Consider the following 20,172-nt stretch of genomic DNA (forward strand, 5'->3'; position numbering starts at 1 on the left):
TGTATAAGCTTGTCCAATTGTTCCATCATCATTTCTTGAAAAGGTTATTTTTTTTCACTTAGTTGATTTGATGTCTTTATTAAAAGGCATTATGTCTCCAAACTGGAGTGAATTATCCAATTTCTGACTTTCCCTGGATAATATCTTGGTGTTCAACAAACTCTGCATTGGCGTTTCTAATCTGATATGGCAGATTCACAACTGAACTGATTAAACATCATGAATACTCACAAGCAGCATTGCCTGTCCTCATGGTATCTATACAATCACCTTTGATGGAACAATGTTTAAAAAATGGTGGAAAGAGGGAGAATTAAGAAGAAAGTAAATAATTGAAAATATTAGTGGGGAAAAATGTAAATCAGATAAACCAGAAAAACCCTCGTGATCTTAAAAGAAAATGGAGGAGAATTAGGTGGGAATTAACAGTGACTAAATAAACATCATCTTAGTTAATTCTCATAACAATCCATTGAGGTAGATATTATTATCTGCTTCTATAGATGAGGCATTTAGGCTTAGTGATGTTTGTTTTGGAGAAGGTAATTGGTAGGCAAGATTCCTGGATGGCCCCTATGCCTCTCCATGCCTTGGATGATCCTTCCTTTGAGTTGGGACAGAACTAGTGAATATATGATGGAATATCATTCCTGTGATTAGATTATATAGTACAGATGAATGAATTTCGAAGATGTAATTAAGGTATATAATCAGTCATCTTTGAATTAATGAAAGAGAGATCATTCTGACTTGGCTTGACCTAATCATGTGAGCCTTTAAAGATGAGAGGTACTGGAATGATTCTCTTGTTGGCTTGGAAGAAATGAGTTGTATGTTGTGAGAGGGCCATGTGACTAGGACCTGAGGGGAGTTCCTAGGAGAGAAGAGCAACTCCTGGCAGATAGTTAGTAAGAAAATGGAGCTATGGCGGCAATAAATGCAATTATGCCAACAAGCAATGAGCTCTGAAGAGGACTCCAGCCTCAGATGAGATGCAGTCCTAGCCAATAACTCTTTTTCAGCCTAGTGAGACCTGGTGCAGAGAGTTCACCTGTGCTTGCTGGACTTCTAACCTGCAGAAACTGTGACATAAATGGAAAACATTTTGTTTTGGTAATTTTTTACACAGTGGTAAAAACGTAATATAGTAATGAAGGAGAAATAGATAAATATATACATTGGCAATCTTGATTCCTTCATTTGGGACTTCCTGAAGATACAATGAATTTTCTTCAATGAGATTTTGTTATAGTCCTGGCTTTTTATGAGTTCCTACTCAGAATCTAGGAAAACAAGCATAAGTTACTTGTATTACGTCTATATTGCCTCCTTTCACAGAGCCCTCACATGGTTTACACTCCTATAACTCTCCCCTCTCTTCATAATATCTTTTGTGATGGAAATGACTGAAAATGAAGCAAAAGGAGGAATAACCACAAGCTTTGCCTTTCACTTTAATTCTTTCTCTTTTCTTGCAATTCCACTAGGAAAATGTTTCAACTAGATAGAGAAAAAGTCAAAGGAAACATATAATGTATGAGGAAATGGAGGAAGATGAAAAAGAAAAGGAGTTTTAATCTAAATATATTTCTAATTTTGACAGGTTCAAGAAATGCTCCATTTGCCTGCTATGAAGAAATACAAAATCATAATGATAGATTTGGGAACTGTGGTAAGAAATCAGGCAGATATATATTCTGTGGATGGAGGTATGCTATGCAAATATTAAAGATACTTTTTTTCTGTTCTATAAGATTCTATTTTTAGTTTTTCTCTATATATGGCATTCATTCTACTGGTTTCAACTATCACATACGTATGGGAGTGAATCTCAAATCAAAATAGCCCTGACATCTTTCTTGTGCTACAGGCTTAAATTTCCATTTAATTTTTAAACATTTATATATAATGATCATTAGGCTCCTAAATTCAATCCAAGATTGAAACTAGTAATACCCATTGCACCTTTCCTCTCTGAACCTACTCATTTTTTTACAAAAATAAAATAGTATCCCCATTCACTCAAATGCTTGCCCAAGCTGAAGACTGCCCAGTGTCTATAAAATGAAACTTAATTTCCCCTACATCTGAAGAGCCACCTCTTTGATATTTTGGACATGAATTTATTTTCACAAACATTTATTAAGAACCTATTATGTGCTGGATACTGGGCCAGATGCTAGTTAGCAAAGCATTCATGGCCCTTGTACTCATGGAATTTTTAGACTAGTAAACATACCATGTAGTTTTATGCTTCCTTGATTTGCTTATGCTGCTACTTTTGTTGAGAAATACCTTACTCGGGCTGTTGAAATCCTACTGATTTGTAAGCTTTGACACAGGTGGTTTCTTCTCGATGGAGTTTTCCCTAACTGCTAAGTTAGAATGTGTCCTCATCTTAAATCTCTGTAAGGATTTGTTTATTTCACTTGTATCACTTTTAATGGGATTTACGTCACACTTAGTAGCAGACTCTAAGGTTTTTAAGGGTAGGGGTCACAACTTATTTATCTTTTTATCTCTCTTCAGAGGGATATAAAGTACTTGAGTGAATTGATTATTTGACAATAAGTATATAAATCTGAACAGTGACTAAAAGACTATTAGTGGGCTGGCCCCTGTGGCTAGTGATTAAGTTGGCACTCTCCACTTTGGCAGCCCATGTTCAGTTCCCAGACATGGACCTAACCACTCATCTATCAGTGGCCACACTGTGACTGTGGCTTACATACAAAATAGAGGAAATTGGCAACAGATGTTAGCTCAGGGAGAATCTTCCTCAACCAAAAAAAAAGAAAAGAGGCTATTAGTACCATTGAAAGACGAGCTTATATCAATGGCTTCTACCTTTTTACATTTTACTGTAAATGTTAGTGTTAAAGTTTTACATTTTCCCTAGATACATTGCTGTAAGTGGAGAACCATTTTTTATTTTTATTACTTTTGTCAAAGAAAGCAAATCTGAAGTATTTCTAATAAATGCCCAATGTAGAGTAATCATATAATTTTATTATGTTTGTAGGAATCTTATATGTGGAAAATTAATTTGTACCTACCCTTCTACAAAACCTTACTATCAAGAAAATGGTGCTGTGATTTATGCTTTTGTACGAAATACTATATGTATAACTCTAGACCTCCAAGTGAATGATCCAGATCCAATGTTGGTCCATAGTGGCGCTATTTGTGATGATGGCAGGGTAAATGATTCAAAATGTATTTTTTTCAAAATCTAGCTTTATTCATTTCTTTAATAAATGTTTTCATTTAACTGTAAATTTCAATTCATTTCTAGTGCTATGTAACCTTAAATATTTGGATAAGGGGGAAATGAATAAGCTTCACTTGGTCTCCAGATATTAAGAAGGAAATGGAAATGTTTGGTCCCCTTCAGAATTTTGATGTTGTGAGCAAGGAAACTCCAAGTGTTTTGGAGCTGAGTGGGGAGGAGAGAGATATTCAGAATACACTGTAGTTAAATACTCCATAACATGGAAATTTGCTTTCTTTTTGGAGAAGAAAGAAGAAATCCACCTACTAATATATGTGTCTTTTGGCCCTGTAGATAAGAGTACAACTTAGATAAGGCTGCTTAGATTCAAATCTTCACCTCTTATTTTTTGACATTTCACAAATGACCTAACCCATCTGAGATTCTGCAACTGTATGTAAAGTTGGGATAATAATAGCATTTACTCTATGCGTCATTGCAGAGATTAAATGAAATAGCAGTATAAAGTGCTTAACATGATGCCCAGCACATAGTAAGAGTCAAATATAGGTTTGGCATTATTATCGATTGTTATTATAATTCATTATCTCTGAGGCTGACCCAAATCTGGAGAAAACATAGAAGGAATAAATTCACTTCAAAATCTCATTAATTCCTGACCAGATCTTTGCTCATGAGGAACTATAGTATAGTGTAAAGTGTAGACTTTAAAGACAGATGCACATAGATCTGAATTCTGACTCTTCCACTTACTCGATAGATGATTTTGAACAAGTTATTTAGTAAGTGAAATGTACGTATTGATAGCTACTTTTAGTGGTTTTAGAGTTTAAATGAAGTTTATTGCAGGTAAAGTATATAGTCTCCTTAATACTGGCTTCCTCTTCATGCTCAGGAGTCATAAATGCCTTCTTGAATGAGGTATATGCCAAGGAGCTCAGTAGATACATTTAGGCCATGCAGTCAAAACAATTAAAAAGTGAAACACAGGGCCCGACCTCATGGCCTACTGGTTAAGTTTGGCATGCTCTGCTTCGGTGGCCTGAGGTTCAAGGGTTTGGATTCCGGGGGTGGACCTACACCACTTGTCAGCCATGCTGAGATGGTGACCCACATACAAAAGAGAGGTAGATTGGCAACAGATGTTAGCTCAGGATAAATCTCCCTCACCCCCCCCATAAAAAAAAGAAAGGCAGAAACAGGCAACAGATGATTTGATATTACTTAGTTACCAATTTAGTAAGAATAGAATCTTTTCTATAACATGGATTGTTCTTCTCAGTGAGAAGGTATGAGAACAAATTTTACCAGATGGTTTTTAAGGATACTGTAAATCATATATGATGAAACATTCTTGACAATTTTATGTCAGTAGTGTTCTTACGTAACAGGACTCTTCATCTCAATTTTAACTGAGATAGGCAGACAATAGATACTACATTCCAAAAGGAGCTGTTAGGCTCACCATCATGGCCAAGAATTAATGAGAAGACTCAACACGTTGAAGTTTTAAAGGGTTGGGTTATTTGGATTGGAAAGGGATTTATGAGGCCACTTCTTTGAAGAGAGTTGTGCTGTGCTTTAATGTTTAAAAGAAAATAATTTTCATATACATAGTCTCATTTTAACCTTGAAACAAATCTCAAATGCTTTAGAAAATATTGATGTACTCATGTAAGAAAATTGCATCTGAGGGAAGTTGATATTGCTATAAATAATAGAGTTGGAATATATCCTTAATCCTTGGATTATTATATTTTAAACTTAAAAGGATTGTATCTGGATGTTTAACACATTCCACAATAGAATGTTAGATATCTGTAGTATATTTTAATAAAAATTTCTATTATCTTTATTAGGGGACTCTAATAATAGCTCATGTTTAATGAAAACAGTATATATCTGATTATATGGAATTGATTTTGATTCTATGCAAACTTTTGATATGTGCAAGGAATATAGGATACTGTCTTAACTGTGCTCTTAGGAATAGTTTTGTTAGATTTCAGGGAATTATAATAAAAAGTTATTTGCTTATGTTTTTTTATGTCAGTCTTGTTTCATTTGTATCTCCCACTTTCCTGTCCTGAATCATTTTTTAAGACTGTATTTTTTAGAGCAGTTTTAGGTTCACAGCAAAAGTGAGAGGAAGGTACAGAGCTTTACCCTGTACTTCCTACTGCCATGAAAGCATAACCTCACACATTATCAACATTCCTCACCAAAATGGTACATTTGTTACAGCTGATAAACCTACATTGACACATCAGAATCACACAAAGACAATAGTTCACATAAGCATTCACTCTTGGTGTTGTACATTGTATTAGTTTTTGACCTATATTATTTTCCTTCTCTTCAAAGAGCTTCTTTTAACATGTCTTGCAAGGTAGCTCTGCTAGCAAAAAACTCCCTCATTTGTTGTTTGTCTGAGAAAGTTTTCAGTTCTCCTTCACTTTTAAAGGATAATTTTTCAGTATATAGAATTCTAGGTTGGTGGTTTTTTCTGTCAACAGTTTACGTATTGCACTCCACTCTATTCTGACTGCGTGGTTTCTGAGGAGAAGGCGGATGTAATTCTTACCTTTGTTCCTCTATAGGTAGAATATTTTTTTCTTAACTCTGGCTTTTTCAAGATTTATCCTTTACTTTTCTGTCATTTGAACATGTTATGCCTAGGTGTAGTTTTTCTGGACATTTATTCTTCTGCTTGTTTTCTGAGCTTCCTGGATCTGTGCTTTGGTGTCTGACATTAATTTGAGGTAATTCTCAGTCATTATTCTTTCAAATATTTCTTCTGTTCCTTTCTTTCTTTTCCTGGTATTTCCATTACACTTTATGTTATACCTTTCATAGTTGTCCCACAGTCCTTAGATATTCTGCTACTTTTTAAAGTCTTTGTTCTCTTTTCTTTTTGGTTTTCGAGGATTCCATTAATATATCTTTTAGCTCAGAGATTCTTTCCTCAGCCGTGTCCAGTGTACTAATAAGCCCATCAAAGGCATACTTCATTTTTGATACAGTGATTTTTTTTCACTCTGTCATTTATTTTTGGTTCTTTCTTAGGATTTCTATTGCTTTGCTTACATAGCCCGTCTGTTCTTGCATTCTGTCTACTTCATCTATTAGCCCTTAGCATATTAATCATAGTTGTTTTAAACTCCTAGTCTGATAATTCCAATATCCCTGCCATGTCTGGTTCTGATGCTTGCTCTGTTTCTTCAAATTGTGTTTTTTTTACTTTTAGTATACCTTGCATTTTTTTCTTGTTAACCAGACATGATGTGCCAGGTAAAAGACCTACTGCAAGCAGGCCTGTAGTAATATAGTGGTGACATGTAGGGGTGGAGGAAGCATTCTTTAGTCCTATGATTAGGTCTTAGTCTTTTAGTGAGCCTATGCCTCTGGACTGTGAATTTTATAAGTGTTTCTCAGTTTTTTTTCTGCTCCCTTAAGTGGGACAGGATGGCTGAGGTGGGCTGGAATTGGATATTTCCCTTCTCCCTACACGGAAGGCTAGAGCTGACTGTAATTGGGTATTTCACTTCTCCCAGATCAGTTAGGTTGGTAAAACCCCAGCTGGATAGACTCTGGTTAACTTTTTTCTCCTAAGGGCAAGCCTCGTTAAGAAGAACAGAGAGCTCTGACTGTTTCAAAATGGTTCCTTTTCCCCTCCTCCTGCCAGAAAGCAAGGACATTTTTCTCTGATATTTACTAGGAGAACCTAGTCAAGCTCCTGGAGGTAAATCTCACAAAATTGTGGGAGTCTCCCATGACTGGGTCCCCCTGGAGTTTTTACCTCTCAGAATTGTCCATACTGAGCCTACAGCAGTTTGTCAATTACAGTTCCAGTTTTCCTACCTTGGCCCAGATACCTGAGGTGGTTTCTGCTCATGACTGCTTGTGTTCGCATGTCTGTCTCTCCAATCTTGGGGGGCATTGGTTTGCCCTCTGTCTCCACTTCTCTTATGGATCCTAGAAGAGTTGTTGATTTTTCAGTCTGTTCAGTGTTTTACTTATTGTTGGGATGGAGTGGAAACTTCTAGGCTCCTTACATGCAGAATTGGATATTGGAAGCCTGAATCATTTTTTTAAGAAATTTATTTTTAAACATAGACTTTGTTTTTTAGAGCAGTTTTAGGTTCACATCAAAATTTGCAGAAAATACAGGGAGTTCCCATATAACCCTTATCATCCCTGCATGGACACAGACTCCTACACAATCCACAACCCTACTAGAGTGGTACATTTGTTACAATTGATGAACCTACATTGACACATAATTATCACTCAAAGTCCACGGTTTACATTAGACTTATCTGAAAAACCCAAAATACTTGGAGATTAAACAGCACATGTCTAAATAACACATGTGCCAAAGAAGAATTCTCAAGAGAAAGTGAAAAATATTTTGAACTAAATGAGAATGAAAATACAACATATAAAATTTGTAGGATGTAGCAAAACCAGTACTTAGATGGAAATTTATTGCACTGAATGGTTATGGTCTTATGTTTGAAAATTACTGATTTAAATGTTAACATAGCTGAACTCCTCTGACTTGGAAATTTGTTTTTTGTATGTGTTTTTCTTTAGTTGTGTGTGGATCGGCAATGTGTAGAAGCAAGGTTCCTCCAGAGCCAATTGCACAATTGTTCAGCAAAGTGCCATGGCAATGGAGTAAGTAAGCACATGATTTATATTTCTCAGGATCGCATCTATCTTGGACACCTTTCAGAATCGCTCACTAATTTATTCAACATTTATTTGGTTCCTACTATGTACTAGGCTCTGTTTTATCTAGCTTCAATATGGAGCTGAATTGGGATACTAAATTTGGAGCCATAGGTAATTTTAGAGAACATTGTATAGAATTAAATTGTTGATGACCTTAACAAATTTATTATTACAGTTAAGTGCTTTTCAGAGGTGTTAAATATTCCAATAAATACATTAACCTGTTCATTAAGGGAAGATAATTATGCTATCATTCATGTGTCTGTGACTACATGGGGTGATGGAAAACTATTGGTTTTATCCCTCTTCTTTTTGTTTTGGAGATTAGCCCTGAGCTAACATATGATGCCAATCTTCCTCTTTTTGCTGAGGAAGATTAGCCCTGAGCTAACATCTGTGCCCATATTCCTCTATTTTATATGCCTGCCACAGCAGGGACTTGGGGAGAAGAAAGTAAAAGATTGGCAACAGATATTAGCTCAGGTGCCAGTCTTCACATGAAAAAAATTTGTATCCTGCAACTTTAAGAATTCATTGATTCAATCTAACAGTTATTTGGTGGAGTCTAGGATTTTCTATATATAAAATCACGTCATCTACAAACAGAGACAGTTTTGCTTCTTCCTTTTCAATTCTGCCACCTTTTATTTCTTTTTCTTGATGATTGACCTAGCTAGCATTTCCAGTAGCGTGTTGAATATGAATGATGAGTGGTCACCCTCGTCTTGTTCCTGATCTTAAAGGAAAAGCGTTCAACCTTTCATCATTGAGTATTGTGTTAGTTGTGCACTTGTCATAGGCCTTTCTGGTCTTTATTGTACTGAGTTTTGTTCCTTCTGCACCATTTTTATCATGAGCGAATGTAGAATTTTGTCAAATGCTTTTTATGCATCTGTTGAAATGATCATATGATTTTTTTCTTTTGTTCTATTAATGTGATGTAACACATGTATTGATTTGTGTATGTTGACTATTTTTATATCCTAAGGATAAATCCCAGTTGATCATGGTGAATGATCCTTTTAATGTGAATTTTGTTTGCTAGCATTTTATTGAGAATTTTTGCATCTGTATTCATAGGGATATTGGCCTGTAGTTTTCTTTTCTTGTAGTGTCCTTTTCTGGATTTAGTATCAGGTAATGTGGCTTTGTGAAATGAATGTGAGAGTATTACATTCTCCTTGCATTTTTGGAAGAGTTTGAGAAGAATTGGCATTATTCTTCTTTAAATGTTGGGTAAAATTCGCCAGTGAAGGCCTCAAGTCCTGGACTTTTGTTCTTTGGGAGACTTTTGATTTTCCTTACAATTAATTCCTTACACTTATTTATTCACAGCCAAACATTTGTGCCACACAACCATTGGATCTCAGTCGGGGCTTCCCAATAAATACCTGGGTGGTGCAATTAGTCAGTGCCAAACCAGTTGCTATCCTCTAATGTGACAGGATGACTGCACAGTTCTAGTGATATCCATCCCATATCGTGGTACAATTGGGTTGGTTCTGTTTAGTGATTTTTCTGTTCCCACTGTCGGGGTGCTGGGTGCTCTAATGTCCATAATCTAGGGTGAGCCACATAAACTCATACCAAATCTGAGCATAGCCATGCATAGCTCTAATGCTGGTATTTTTAAGACCCTTCCACTCAGCAGTTTTTTAGCCTGGCTGTTTAGTTTGATTGAAAAAAAAGAATCCACATGCTCAGTGTTATTGAGAGTGTGTGCCACAGGCAGGTTTCTGGATCAGTATTAGTAACATCAGGCAAATTCAGAGTGCCAGTCCTAGCTTTTTCTTCGTGAATGTACTGCTTTAGGGCCTTCCAGTCCTCTCACCACCATGGCAATCCTGATGAGCTGGAGAGGGGCAGCTACCCACATAACCAACAGTTGGATTGATTCCTTTGCTGGGCATACTAGTGGGTCCACTGTGGAAAGGTATTTTCACCAGGTGTCCATCCCATGAGAGGACACCACAGGAACAGTCTAAGGTCGAAAACACAGATATTTAGTAGGAACTTGTATGGAAGGTGTTCCTCTTCTATAAGAATTACACTTGTGGCCTGATTCTTAGGTTAATGTGGCTGCAGCTTTAGGAATTTGACCTGGCTGTGCATACTATGCGTGTTGGCTGGGGGAGTCAGCACTGTCAGGCATGAGGAAATGGACTGGGGGCAGGATATACCAGACCAGGACCCCCACCTTCTCTCCTCTTTCAGTGGTGGGTGTTCCATTCCAGGTATAGTGCATTTCAACAAGTTCAGCTTGCAGCAGGACAATGGGATCCCAGTGGAGATGGAGTAGTTCCCCCTCACCCAGGGGTATGAAGTAACTCACCCCTCCTGGTGGGACATCCCATTTCAAATTCCAGTAGATGACTCCTTTCCTAGGCATAATGGGGCTTGGTGTTCTCAGTATCATAGCATAGATCCATGGTGAGAGTTGGGGCAACAGCCATTTCTCACAATCCATACCATTATGGTATTGGGTTCCTCGGCATGGGTCCCCAGTCTGGCCTATGGGGCAACAGGCCCTGCTGGTTGAGTGTTCAAATGTAAAGCCTGGGACAGTACTTTAGTCCACCTGGCCAAGGTGGTTTATCTGTTAGTAATTTAGCTGCTTTAATATTCCATTTTTCCTTTCTACCAACCCTGCTGCTTGTGGGTTATAGGGGAGAGGGAACCTCCATTCAATGTAATGTTCTTTGCCCAGTCTTTCATATCATGGCCTTTGAAATGTGACCTCCAATCATTGTCTATTTGACAAAAGTATCTCTACATGGTACTCAGTTTCTCTTATCCCATAATGGTGGCAGCCTGGTTTGCATGGCAACAAGGGAAAGCTGATTAGGCCAGATGCAGTATCACACAAACCAAGGCATAATTAGAACACTCACTAGGAGGGAAGAGACAAATATCATCAATTTGCCAATCCTTCTCTGGTTGGGAACTCTGGTGAATAGCCCCAGACTCCTTTGACAGTTTCCTTGGGCATTATTAAGAATACACAGGACATGCTGTTACTGCATTAACGAAGTCAATATAGTTCAAGGGCAATCTGGCATCCTTGGTAATATGCCATCCCCCCACTGGTGGCCACTCTTCCTATGCACTCAATCTGCTATATCTACTGAAGGGTCAGTTTCTAGGGCTTATATCTGAGCTAGGGCATCAGCTTCCTGATTGCCAGGGGGTGTCAGTGCCTTATGAACTGGGATGTGGGACAGTGAGTACCACCTCAGCCTCTTGCAGGTAAACCCAAATGTCTTTCCATATATCCTGACCTCACAAGGGCTGATTCATGATTATCCACACTTCGACTTCCCATTGTCCAAGCCATAGGGTTAATCCCTTTAGAACGACCCAACTGGCAGTCCAAGGAGTTAATGGCCAGGGCTTATGAGTGATCATGAGTCAAATCGCTCTGAGTTCAGCCCACTGGCTGCTGCAGTTTCCTCTTGTTCCCAGCATCTGTATACCACGCATTAGTGGGATTTTCCCCTACTCCCTGTCTATGGGCCGCAAGGGCCACCATAGGAATAGGATGGGGCATTTGGAGGATCTACATTTTCTACTGTGCCTATAGTACCCAGGCCTATAACATCTAACTGATGTCAGAGTTTACATACTTTTTATATTATGTATCCAATAACAGATTACTGTAGTAATCATTGTTTTTACTACGTTTGCTTTTTAACTTTTAAACTAGAGTTGTAAGTGAATTATGCACTGCTAATACCATATTACAGGATGTAACTTTTATTTACCGTTACCAGTGAGTTTTATACAACCTTACTTATGTTTTTATGATGTTAATTACTCTCCTTTTACTTGCAAAGAACTCCCTGTAGTATTTCTTGTAAGGCAGTTCTGGTGGTAAGGAACTCCTTCAGCTTTTGTTTGTTTGGGAAAGTCTTTCTCTCTCTCTTATTTTTGAAGGACATTTTTGGCAGGTACAGTATTCTTGGATAACAGGTTCTTTTCTTTCAGTATTTTGACTATATCATCCCATTCTCTCTTGACCTGAAAAGTTTCTGTTGAGAAATCCACAGATAGTGTTATTTGAGTTCCCTTTTATGTGACTTTTTACTTTTCTCTGTCTACTTTCAAAATTCTTTCTGTCTTTGACTATTGACAATTTAATTACAATGTGATTAGGTGTAGCCCTATTCAGATTCAACCTATTTGGAGTCTTCTGGGTCTCAAAGATCTGATGTCCATTTCTCTTCCCAGGTTTTGGAAATTTTCAGCCTTTATGCCTTTAAATATACATTCTTTCCCTTTCTCTTTCTCTTCTTCTGGAATTCCCATATTGCAGATATTGTTTCTTTTTATGTTGTCCCATAAGTCCCAAAGGCCTCCTTCAGTCTTTTTCATTCTTTTTCCTTTTTGCTGCTCTGACTGATTTCAAATGTCTTGCCTTATAGATGACTGATTCTTTCTTCTGAATGATCAAGTCTGTTGCTGAAGCGGTCTATTGAATTCTTCAGTTCAATCTTTGTGGTCTTCAGCTCTAGGATTTCTGTTTAGGTTTTCTTTTTTGGATAGTTTTATTTGTTGCCTGGATTCTCTGGCCAGGCTTCCTAGATAGTTGTGACTGAGTAATATTCTGAGCAGTAAGCAGCCCTATGAGTTAACTTCCTTACTCTGGCACGGCAGCTTAACAGCCCCCAAGGCCTGAACTGGCCGTTGTTTGGGGACCTGAATCAGGCTAGACTATGCACTGTATTTCCTGCTCAGATTGGGCCGTGAGTTTTGCTCTGCAGTTAGAGAAAGCCCTGGGTTGTGCCTTCTGTTCAAGTGCCACTGTAAGCAGGGCTCTAAGATGGCTACTTAGCCCCTGTGAGCTCTAGTTAAATCCCCTGGTAAAGTGGGCTGAAGGCTGTATTCAGCAGTGAGTGAGGCTACAAATTAGTTTCCCTGCTCATGCTGGGTCCTATATAGGCCCCAAGGCTGACAAACCTCTTGTTTGGGAATCAAATCACATAGACCTGAGTTGTAAACTCCCTGGACTGATGGGAACACTGTCTTGGCTCTGTAGATGCAGAACCAAAGTTTTGGTTTTTCATTCAAGTGCTGCTGTTATTGGGGCTGCAGGATGGGCTACTGAGATTCTGAAGAGCTTCGATTAGGTTTCCTGATTAAAAGGGTTGGAGGCTGTATTTTCCAATGGATGGGGCTAAGGATTAGCTTCCCTGCTAGTAGAGGGCTGCAGAGCAGGCCCCAAGGCTGACAAGACTCTTGTTGACAAACTCTCTGGCCAGGTGGGAGTCACTGGCTTGTCTCTGCAGATAAGCAGAGTTGCTGTCTGGTCTCTCTGCTTGAGTGCTGTTGTGCCAAGTCATTTCCCAGGTGCTCAGACCAGGCTTCCTTGTCAGGTGGGGCTGGGAGTTACCCCCAGCAGTGGATGAGCCTATGTATTAGCTCCCCTATCTGGGCAGTGTGGCAGAACTTGCTCTAAGGCTGGCAAGGCTCTTTGTTTGGGTTCTTGACTCAAGCTGAACCACGCTCCAAGTTCTCTGACTAAACAAAGCCACCTGCTTTGATCTGCTGATGGGCAGTGCTGTCAGCTATAGTTTCCACTCGAGTGTTGCTGGTCTGTACAACTTCCCAGATGCTTAGGTCAGTTTTCCTGGTTGAGCAGGTTTCCTCATCAGTGAGGAGTGCTATGAATTAACTCCTTTTCCTGGGCTGAGTGGGAAAACCAACACCAAGCAGATTACCAGATGTTCCTCTCAGTATTTCTGGTTGGTGGACCTGGGAGCTACAGTCACCAGTGGGTGGGACTATGAATTAACTACCCTGCCCAGGCACACTAGGAGAGCTGCCTCCAAGCAACTTCCCAGTTGTTCCAGCCAAACTGTCTGGTCAGGTGATTCTGGGAATTACACTCAGCAGTAGTTGTAGCTATGAATTAGCTACCCAGCTAATTCATGGGGTAGGAGTGGGAGAACATGCCCCCTATTCAGCAAAGCTCTTATTTGTGGTTCTACTCAAGTCAACCCTTGTCCCAGCTTCCCTTGCTGAATTGGGCCACTGCTCTGCGGATAATTACCTCTACCTGCTGCACACTCTGCTTAAGCATTGCTGGGCTATGCAACCTCCCAGGTATGCCAGGAAGCTTTCTGCTTAGGCAGGACTGGGAGCTACAACTCAGCATTGGGTGGGAATATGAATTAGCTTCCCTTCCCAGGCCCAGTTGTAGGTCCAGCTGCAAGCAGCCTTCCAGGTCTTCTGGTCAGATTCTCCGGTTGGGCAGGGATGAGAGCTGCACTCAACAGTGAGAGGAGCTATGAATTAGCTCTTCTGTCTGGGCAGAGTAGGGGAGCTGGTTACAAACTTCGCAAGGCTTTTTGTGGTGTTGACTGAAGCTGACCTGCACTCCGTGTTCCCTGGCTGAACAGTGCCACTAGCTTTGCTCTGCGGACAATCTTTTCTGCCTGCTGGAGTCACCATTTAAGCGTTGCTGGGCAATTCAGCTTTCAGGTGTCCTGGCCAGCATTTCCAGTCATGTGGGGTTGGGAACTACACTCAGCAGTGGACAGAGCTATGACTCAACTCCCCTGCCTGGGTGAGGGGACGTACCAGAGGTGGCAGCGCTCTTCGTTTGAGGTCCCAAATTAGACAGACCTGCATCCTGTCTACTTTCCTGGTCAGACTGCACCGCTATCTTAGCTCTGCAGATGAGCAGAGCCATTGCTTGTGACTACTACTTGGGTGCTGCAGGTAGGAACTTCGTCTGCCATGATCCAAGTGCTGGTTGTTGCAGGCCCCTCCTGCCTTCTCCATCACAATCAGAATCCCAGTGGGCAAGCCCCACAGATTTGCCCATGGTCCTCATGAGGTGAGACTGGAATGGGGATTCCCAAGAAGTGACTGACAATACTGGGGGAGCTGGATGTCCACCCTGGGCTTTCTTTACCCACTTGAAGAACCACAGGCCTTAGGGAGACCTCTCAGTGTGGTGCTGTGCCAGCCTTGGTGAGGGGCAGTGCAGTCAGTGCATAGCTACTCCTCTTACCCTTCTGATGCTGTCTGTCTTGGTCTCTGTTGGTGCAGGGGGTGCTTCAGCCTCACCTCTGTGCTCTAGGATTTTCTCAGTGGTGTTTTCTCCATGAATAATTTTTAGTTGTTCTTCTTGTGAGGAGGAGTAAAGTTGAGAACAACTTATGTTGCAATCTTGGTGACATCACTCTGTTCTCTTTTTTTCTTAGTCTAATTGAAGGTTTGTCAATCTTGTTTGTCTTTTCAAAAACTAGCTCTTAGTGTCATTGATCTTTTCTATTGTTTTCCTGGTCCTTTTTGGGTTATTTTGCTGTGATCTTTGTTGTTTCCTTTCTTCTGCTAACTTTCAGCTTGGTTTTATTTTCCTTTTTCTAGTTCTTCGAGGTGTAACGTTAGGTTGTTTATTTGAAATCATCTATTTTCTTAATATAGGCATTCATTACTATAAACTTCCCACGAAGAACTGCTTCTTTAACCATCCATCCCACTATTTTTGCTGTGTTGTTTCCATTTGTTTTGCAATTTTTAAAATTTTTATTGAGATAACATTGGTTTATAACATTAGATAAATTCCAGGTGTACATCATTATATTTCGACTTCTGTATAGACTACATCATGTTCACCATCAAAAAGTCTCGTTGCCATCCGTCACCATACAAATGTGCCCTGTCACGCCTTTTGCACTCCTCATACCCCTCTCCAGCTCTGGTAACCACTGATCTGTTCTTTGTATCTATGTGTTTGGTTATTTGTTTATCTTCCAAATATGAGTGAAATCTTGCAGTATTTGTCTTTCTCCATCTGACTTATTTTGCTTAGCATAATACCCTCAAGGTCCATCTGTTTTGTTACAAATAACAAGACTTTATCGTTTGTTTTTTTGAGGAAGATTAACCCTGTTGCCAATCCTCCTCTTTTTTGCTGAGGAAGACTGGCCCTGAGCTAATATCCGTGCCCATCTTCCTCTACTTTATATATGGGACACCTGCCACAGCATGGCCTGACAAGTGGTGCACAGGTTCGCACCCAGGATCCAACCCGGTGAACCCCGGGCTGCCGAAGAGGAATGTGTGAACTTAACCCCTGTGCCACTTGGCCAGCCCCCACAATTTTATCTTTTTTATGGCTGAATAGTATTCTATTCTATTCTATATCTTGTCTTCTTTATCCATTCATCTGTTAGTGATCACTTAGGTTGTTTCCAAGTCTTGGCTATTGTGAATAATGCTAAAATAAACATAGCAGTGCATATATCTTTTCAAATTAGTGTTTTCATGTTCTTTGGATAAATACACAGAAGTAGAAAAGCAGGACCGTATGGTATTTCTATTTTTAATTTTTTGAGAAATCTCCATTTTCTTTTTCATAGTGGCTGTACCAATTTATATTCCCACCAGCAGTGTATGAGGGTTCCTTTTTCTCCAAATCCACTTCACCATTTGTTATTTCTTGTCTTTTTAATAATACCATTCTGACAGGTGTGAGGGGATATGTCATTATGGTTTTGATTTGCATTTCCCTAATAATTAGTGATACTGAACATCTTTTCATATGCCTATTGCCTATCTGTATATCTTCTTTGGAAAAATTTCTGTTCAGCTCCGCTGCCAATTCGTTAGTCTCCTTGTTTTTTCTGTTGTTGAGTTATATGAGTTCTTTATATATTTTGGATATTAACCCCTTATCGGATATAAGATTTTCAAATATTTTCTCCCAGTTGGTGGGTTGTCTTTTCATTTTGTTGATGGTTTCCTTTGCTGTGCAGGAACTTTTTAGTTTGATCTAGTACTATTTATTTCTTTATTCTGTTGTTTCCCTTGCCTGGTCAGACATGGTAGTTGAAAATAGGCTGCTAAGACTGTGTCAAAGAGCATACTACCTATATTTTCTTCTAGGAGTTTTATGATTTCAGGTCTTAAATTCAAATCGTTAATACATTTTGAGTTAATTTTTGTGTATGGAGAAAGATAATGATCTACTTTCATTCTTTTACACGTGACTGTCCAGTTTTCTCAATACCATTTATTGAAGAGACTTTCCTTTCTCCATTGTATGTTCTTGACTCCTTTGTCAAAAATTAGCTGTCCATAGATGTGTGGGTTTATTTCTGGGCTCTCGGTTCTGTTCCATTGATTCTGTGTCTGTTTTTATGCCAGTATCATGCTGTTTTGATTACTATATTTTGAAATCAGGCAGTGTCACTCCTCTGGCTTTGGTCATTTTTCTTAGGATTGCTTTGGCTATTTGGGATTTTTGTTGGTCCATATAAGTGTTAGGATTCTTTGTTCTATTTGCATGAAAATATCATTTGGATTCTGATTGGGATTGCATTGAATCTGTAGATTGCTTTAAGTAATATGGACATTTTTAATTACATTAATTCTTCCAACCCAAGAGCACAGAATATCTTTCCATTTCTTTGTGTCTTCTTCAATTTCCTTTAACAATGTTTTATAGTTTTCAGTGTACAGGTATTTCACCTGTTTGGTTACATTTATTCTCATATTTTCTTCTTTTTGTTGTGATTGGAAATAGGATAGTATCCTTGATTTCTCTTTCTACTAGTTAGTTGTCAGTTTATAGAGAAGCAACTGATTTTTGCATGTTGATTTTGTACCCTTCAACCTTTCTTTATTCATTAACTATTTCTAATAGTTTTTTTGGTGCATTCTTTAGGGTTTTCTCTCTGTAAAATCATGCCATCCACAAATAGTGACAGCTTTAGTTCTTCCTTTCCAATTTGGATACCTAGTTTTTCTTTTTCTTGCCTAATTGCTCTGGCAAGGACTTCCAATATGATGGTGAATAAGAGTGTTGAAAGTGGGCATTCTTGTCTGGTTCCTGTTCTTAGAGGGATAGCTTTCGGTTTTTCACCATTGAGTATGGTGTTAGCTGTGGGTTTATTGTATATGGCCTTTATTACATTGAGGTACTTTCCTCTGTACCCATTTAATGAGAGGTTTTATCATAAACGGATGCTGACTCTAGTCAAATGCTTTCGCTGTATCTATTGAGTTGATCGTGTGATTTTTATTCTTCAGTTCTCAATGTGATGTATCACATTGATTGATTTGCAGATGTTGAACCACACTTGCATCCTTGGGATAAAACTCACTTGAGTGTGGTGTATATACCTTTTAATGTATTATATTCAATTTGGCAAAATTTTATTGAGGATTTTTGCATGTATGTTTATCAGTGATATTGGCCTGTAATTCTACTTTTTTGTGTTATCCTTTTCTGGTTTTGGTATCAGGGTGATGTTGGCCTTGTAAAATGAGTTAGGAAATGCCACTTTGTCTTTTATTTTTTGGAATAGTTGGAGAGGGGGAGGTATTAAATCTTCTTTGAATGTTTGGTTGAATTCTCCAGAGGAGCTATCTGGTCCTGGACTTTTGTTTTTTGGGAGGTTTTTGATTACGGTTTCAATCTCTTTACTGGTCTATTCACATTCCCTATTTCTTCTTGATTCAGTTTTGCGAGGTGGTATGAGTCTAAGAATTCATCCATTTCTGCTAAGTTATCCAATTTGTGGATGTATAGTTTTTCATATTATTCTCTTATAATCCTTTGTATTTCTGTGGTATCCATTATAATTTCTCCTCTTTCGTTTCTAGTTTTACTTATGTGAGCCTTCCCTCTTTTTTTCTTGGTGAGTCTGGTTAAGGGTTTATCAATTTTGCTTATCTTCTGAAAGAACCAGCTCTTAGTTTCATTAATCCTTTCTGCTGTTTTTTCTTTGTCTCTGCTTCATTTATTTTTGCTCTAATTTTTATTATTTCCCTCCTTCTGCTGACTTTGGCTTTGTTTGTTCTTCTTTTTCTAGTTCCATTAGGTGCAGTTTAAGATTACTTATTTGAGGTTTTTCTTGTTTGTTGAGGTAAGCCTATTTTTCTATTAATTTCCCTCTTAGAACCTCTTTTGCTGCATTCCATAAGAGTTGGTATATTGTAATTACACTTTCATTTGTTTCCAGGTATATTTTTTATTTCTCCTTTGATTTCTTCATTGATCCAATGGTTGTTCAGTAGCATATTGCTTAGTCTCCACATATTTCTGACTTTCCCTGTTTTTTTCTTGAGGTTGATTTCAAGTTTCATAGCACTGTGGCTGATAAGGATGCTTGAGATGATTTCAGTCTTCTTAAATTTATTTAGGCTTGCCTTGTTTCCCAACATATGATCTGTCTTTGAGAATGTTCCATGTACACTTGAGAAGAATGTATATTCTGCTGTTTTGGGATGGAATTCTTTCTCTAAATTTATTAAGTCCATTCGATCAAGCGTTTTGTTTAAATCTGCTATTTCCTTGGTGACTTGCTGTCTGGATGATCTATCCATTGATGTAAGTGGGGTGTTGAGGTCCCCTACTATTACTGTGTTGCTGTTAAATTCTCCCCTTAGGTCTGTTAATAGTTGCTTTTTGTACTTTGGTGCTCCTGTGTTAGGTGCATATATATGTACAAGTGTTATGTCCTCTTGGTGGAATGCCCCTTTTATGATTATATACTGCCCCTCTTTGTCTCTCATTGTAATTTTTAACCTGAAGTTTGCTTTGTCTGGTATAAGTGTGGCAACACCTCCTTTCTTCTGTTTGCCATTAGCTTGGAATATTGTCTTCCATCCTTTTACTCTGAGCCTATGTTTGCCTTTAGAGCTGAGATGTGTTTTCTGGAGGCAGCATATTATTAGGTCTTGTTTTAAATCCATCCAACTCCTCTGTGTTTTTTGACTGGATAATTCAATCCGTTTACATTTAGAGTGATTATTTATATATAACGGCTTACTACTGCCATTTTATCTCTTGTTTTCCAATTGTTCTATGTTTCCATTGTTCCTCTTCCTTTGTATTTCTGACTGCCATTTCATTTTTATGTCTTTCTTGGAGGTTTTCTCAGTTTTCTCTTTTTTTAATGAATTGTAGCTCTGCTCTGATTTTTTCTTTAGTGATTACTCTGAGGTTTGTGTAAAAGATCTTGTAGATGAAATAGTTCATTTCTCCTAGCCTCTTATCTCCTTTGCCTAAGCAGGTTCCACCCCCTTTCTCCTCCCTTTCTGAGTTATTTTTGTCACAAATTATTCTTTTATCGTGTGAGATTGTGACTAAGCTGAAGTGTTTATAATTACTTTTGATGCTTTCCTTCCCTTTATCTTTCAAGTTATAATTGAGTATTTGCTTTCCTGTTCTGATATAGAGCTGCAGT

The 20,172-nt window shown here is 38.6% G+C and overlaps 1 protein-coding gene across 49 annotated transcripts in view; it reads left to right on the forward strand.

The window, feature by feature from the left end:
• The window catches only part of ADAM32 (ADAM metallopeptidase domain 32), a 237,553-nt gene that overhangs the window by 196,114 nt on the left and 21,267 nt on the right, over positions 1-20,172 (forward strand). For all 49 annotated transcript variants that reach the window (XR_011433231.1, XM_070252977.1, XM_070253004.1 and 46 more), the window contains 3 exons: positions 1,604-1,709; positions 3,023-3,200; positions 7,829-7,912. Coding sequence is in view for 48 of the 49 variants with exons in the window: in XM_070252977.1 (XP_070109078.1) it covers positions 1,604-1,709; positions 3,023-3,200; positions 7,829-7,912 (368 nt within the window). In the remaining variant the exon portion in view is untranslated. The remainder of the gene's footprint in view (positions 1-1,603; positions 1,710-3,022; positions 3,201-7,828; positions 7,913-20,172) is intronic.

Source organism: Equus caballus, chromosome 27 (assembly GCF_041296265.1).
Source record: "Equus caballus isolate H_3958 breed thoroughbred chromosome 27, TB-T2T, whole genome shotgun sequence".
Lineage (NCBI taxonomy): Eukaryota > Metazoa > Chordata > Mammalia > Perissodactyla > Equidae > Equus > Equus caballus.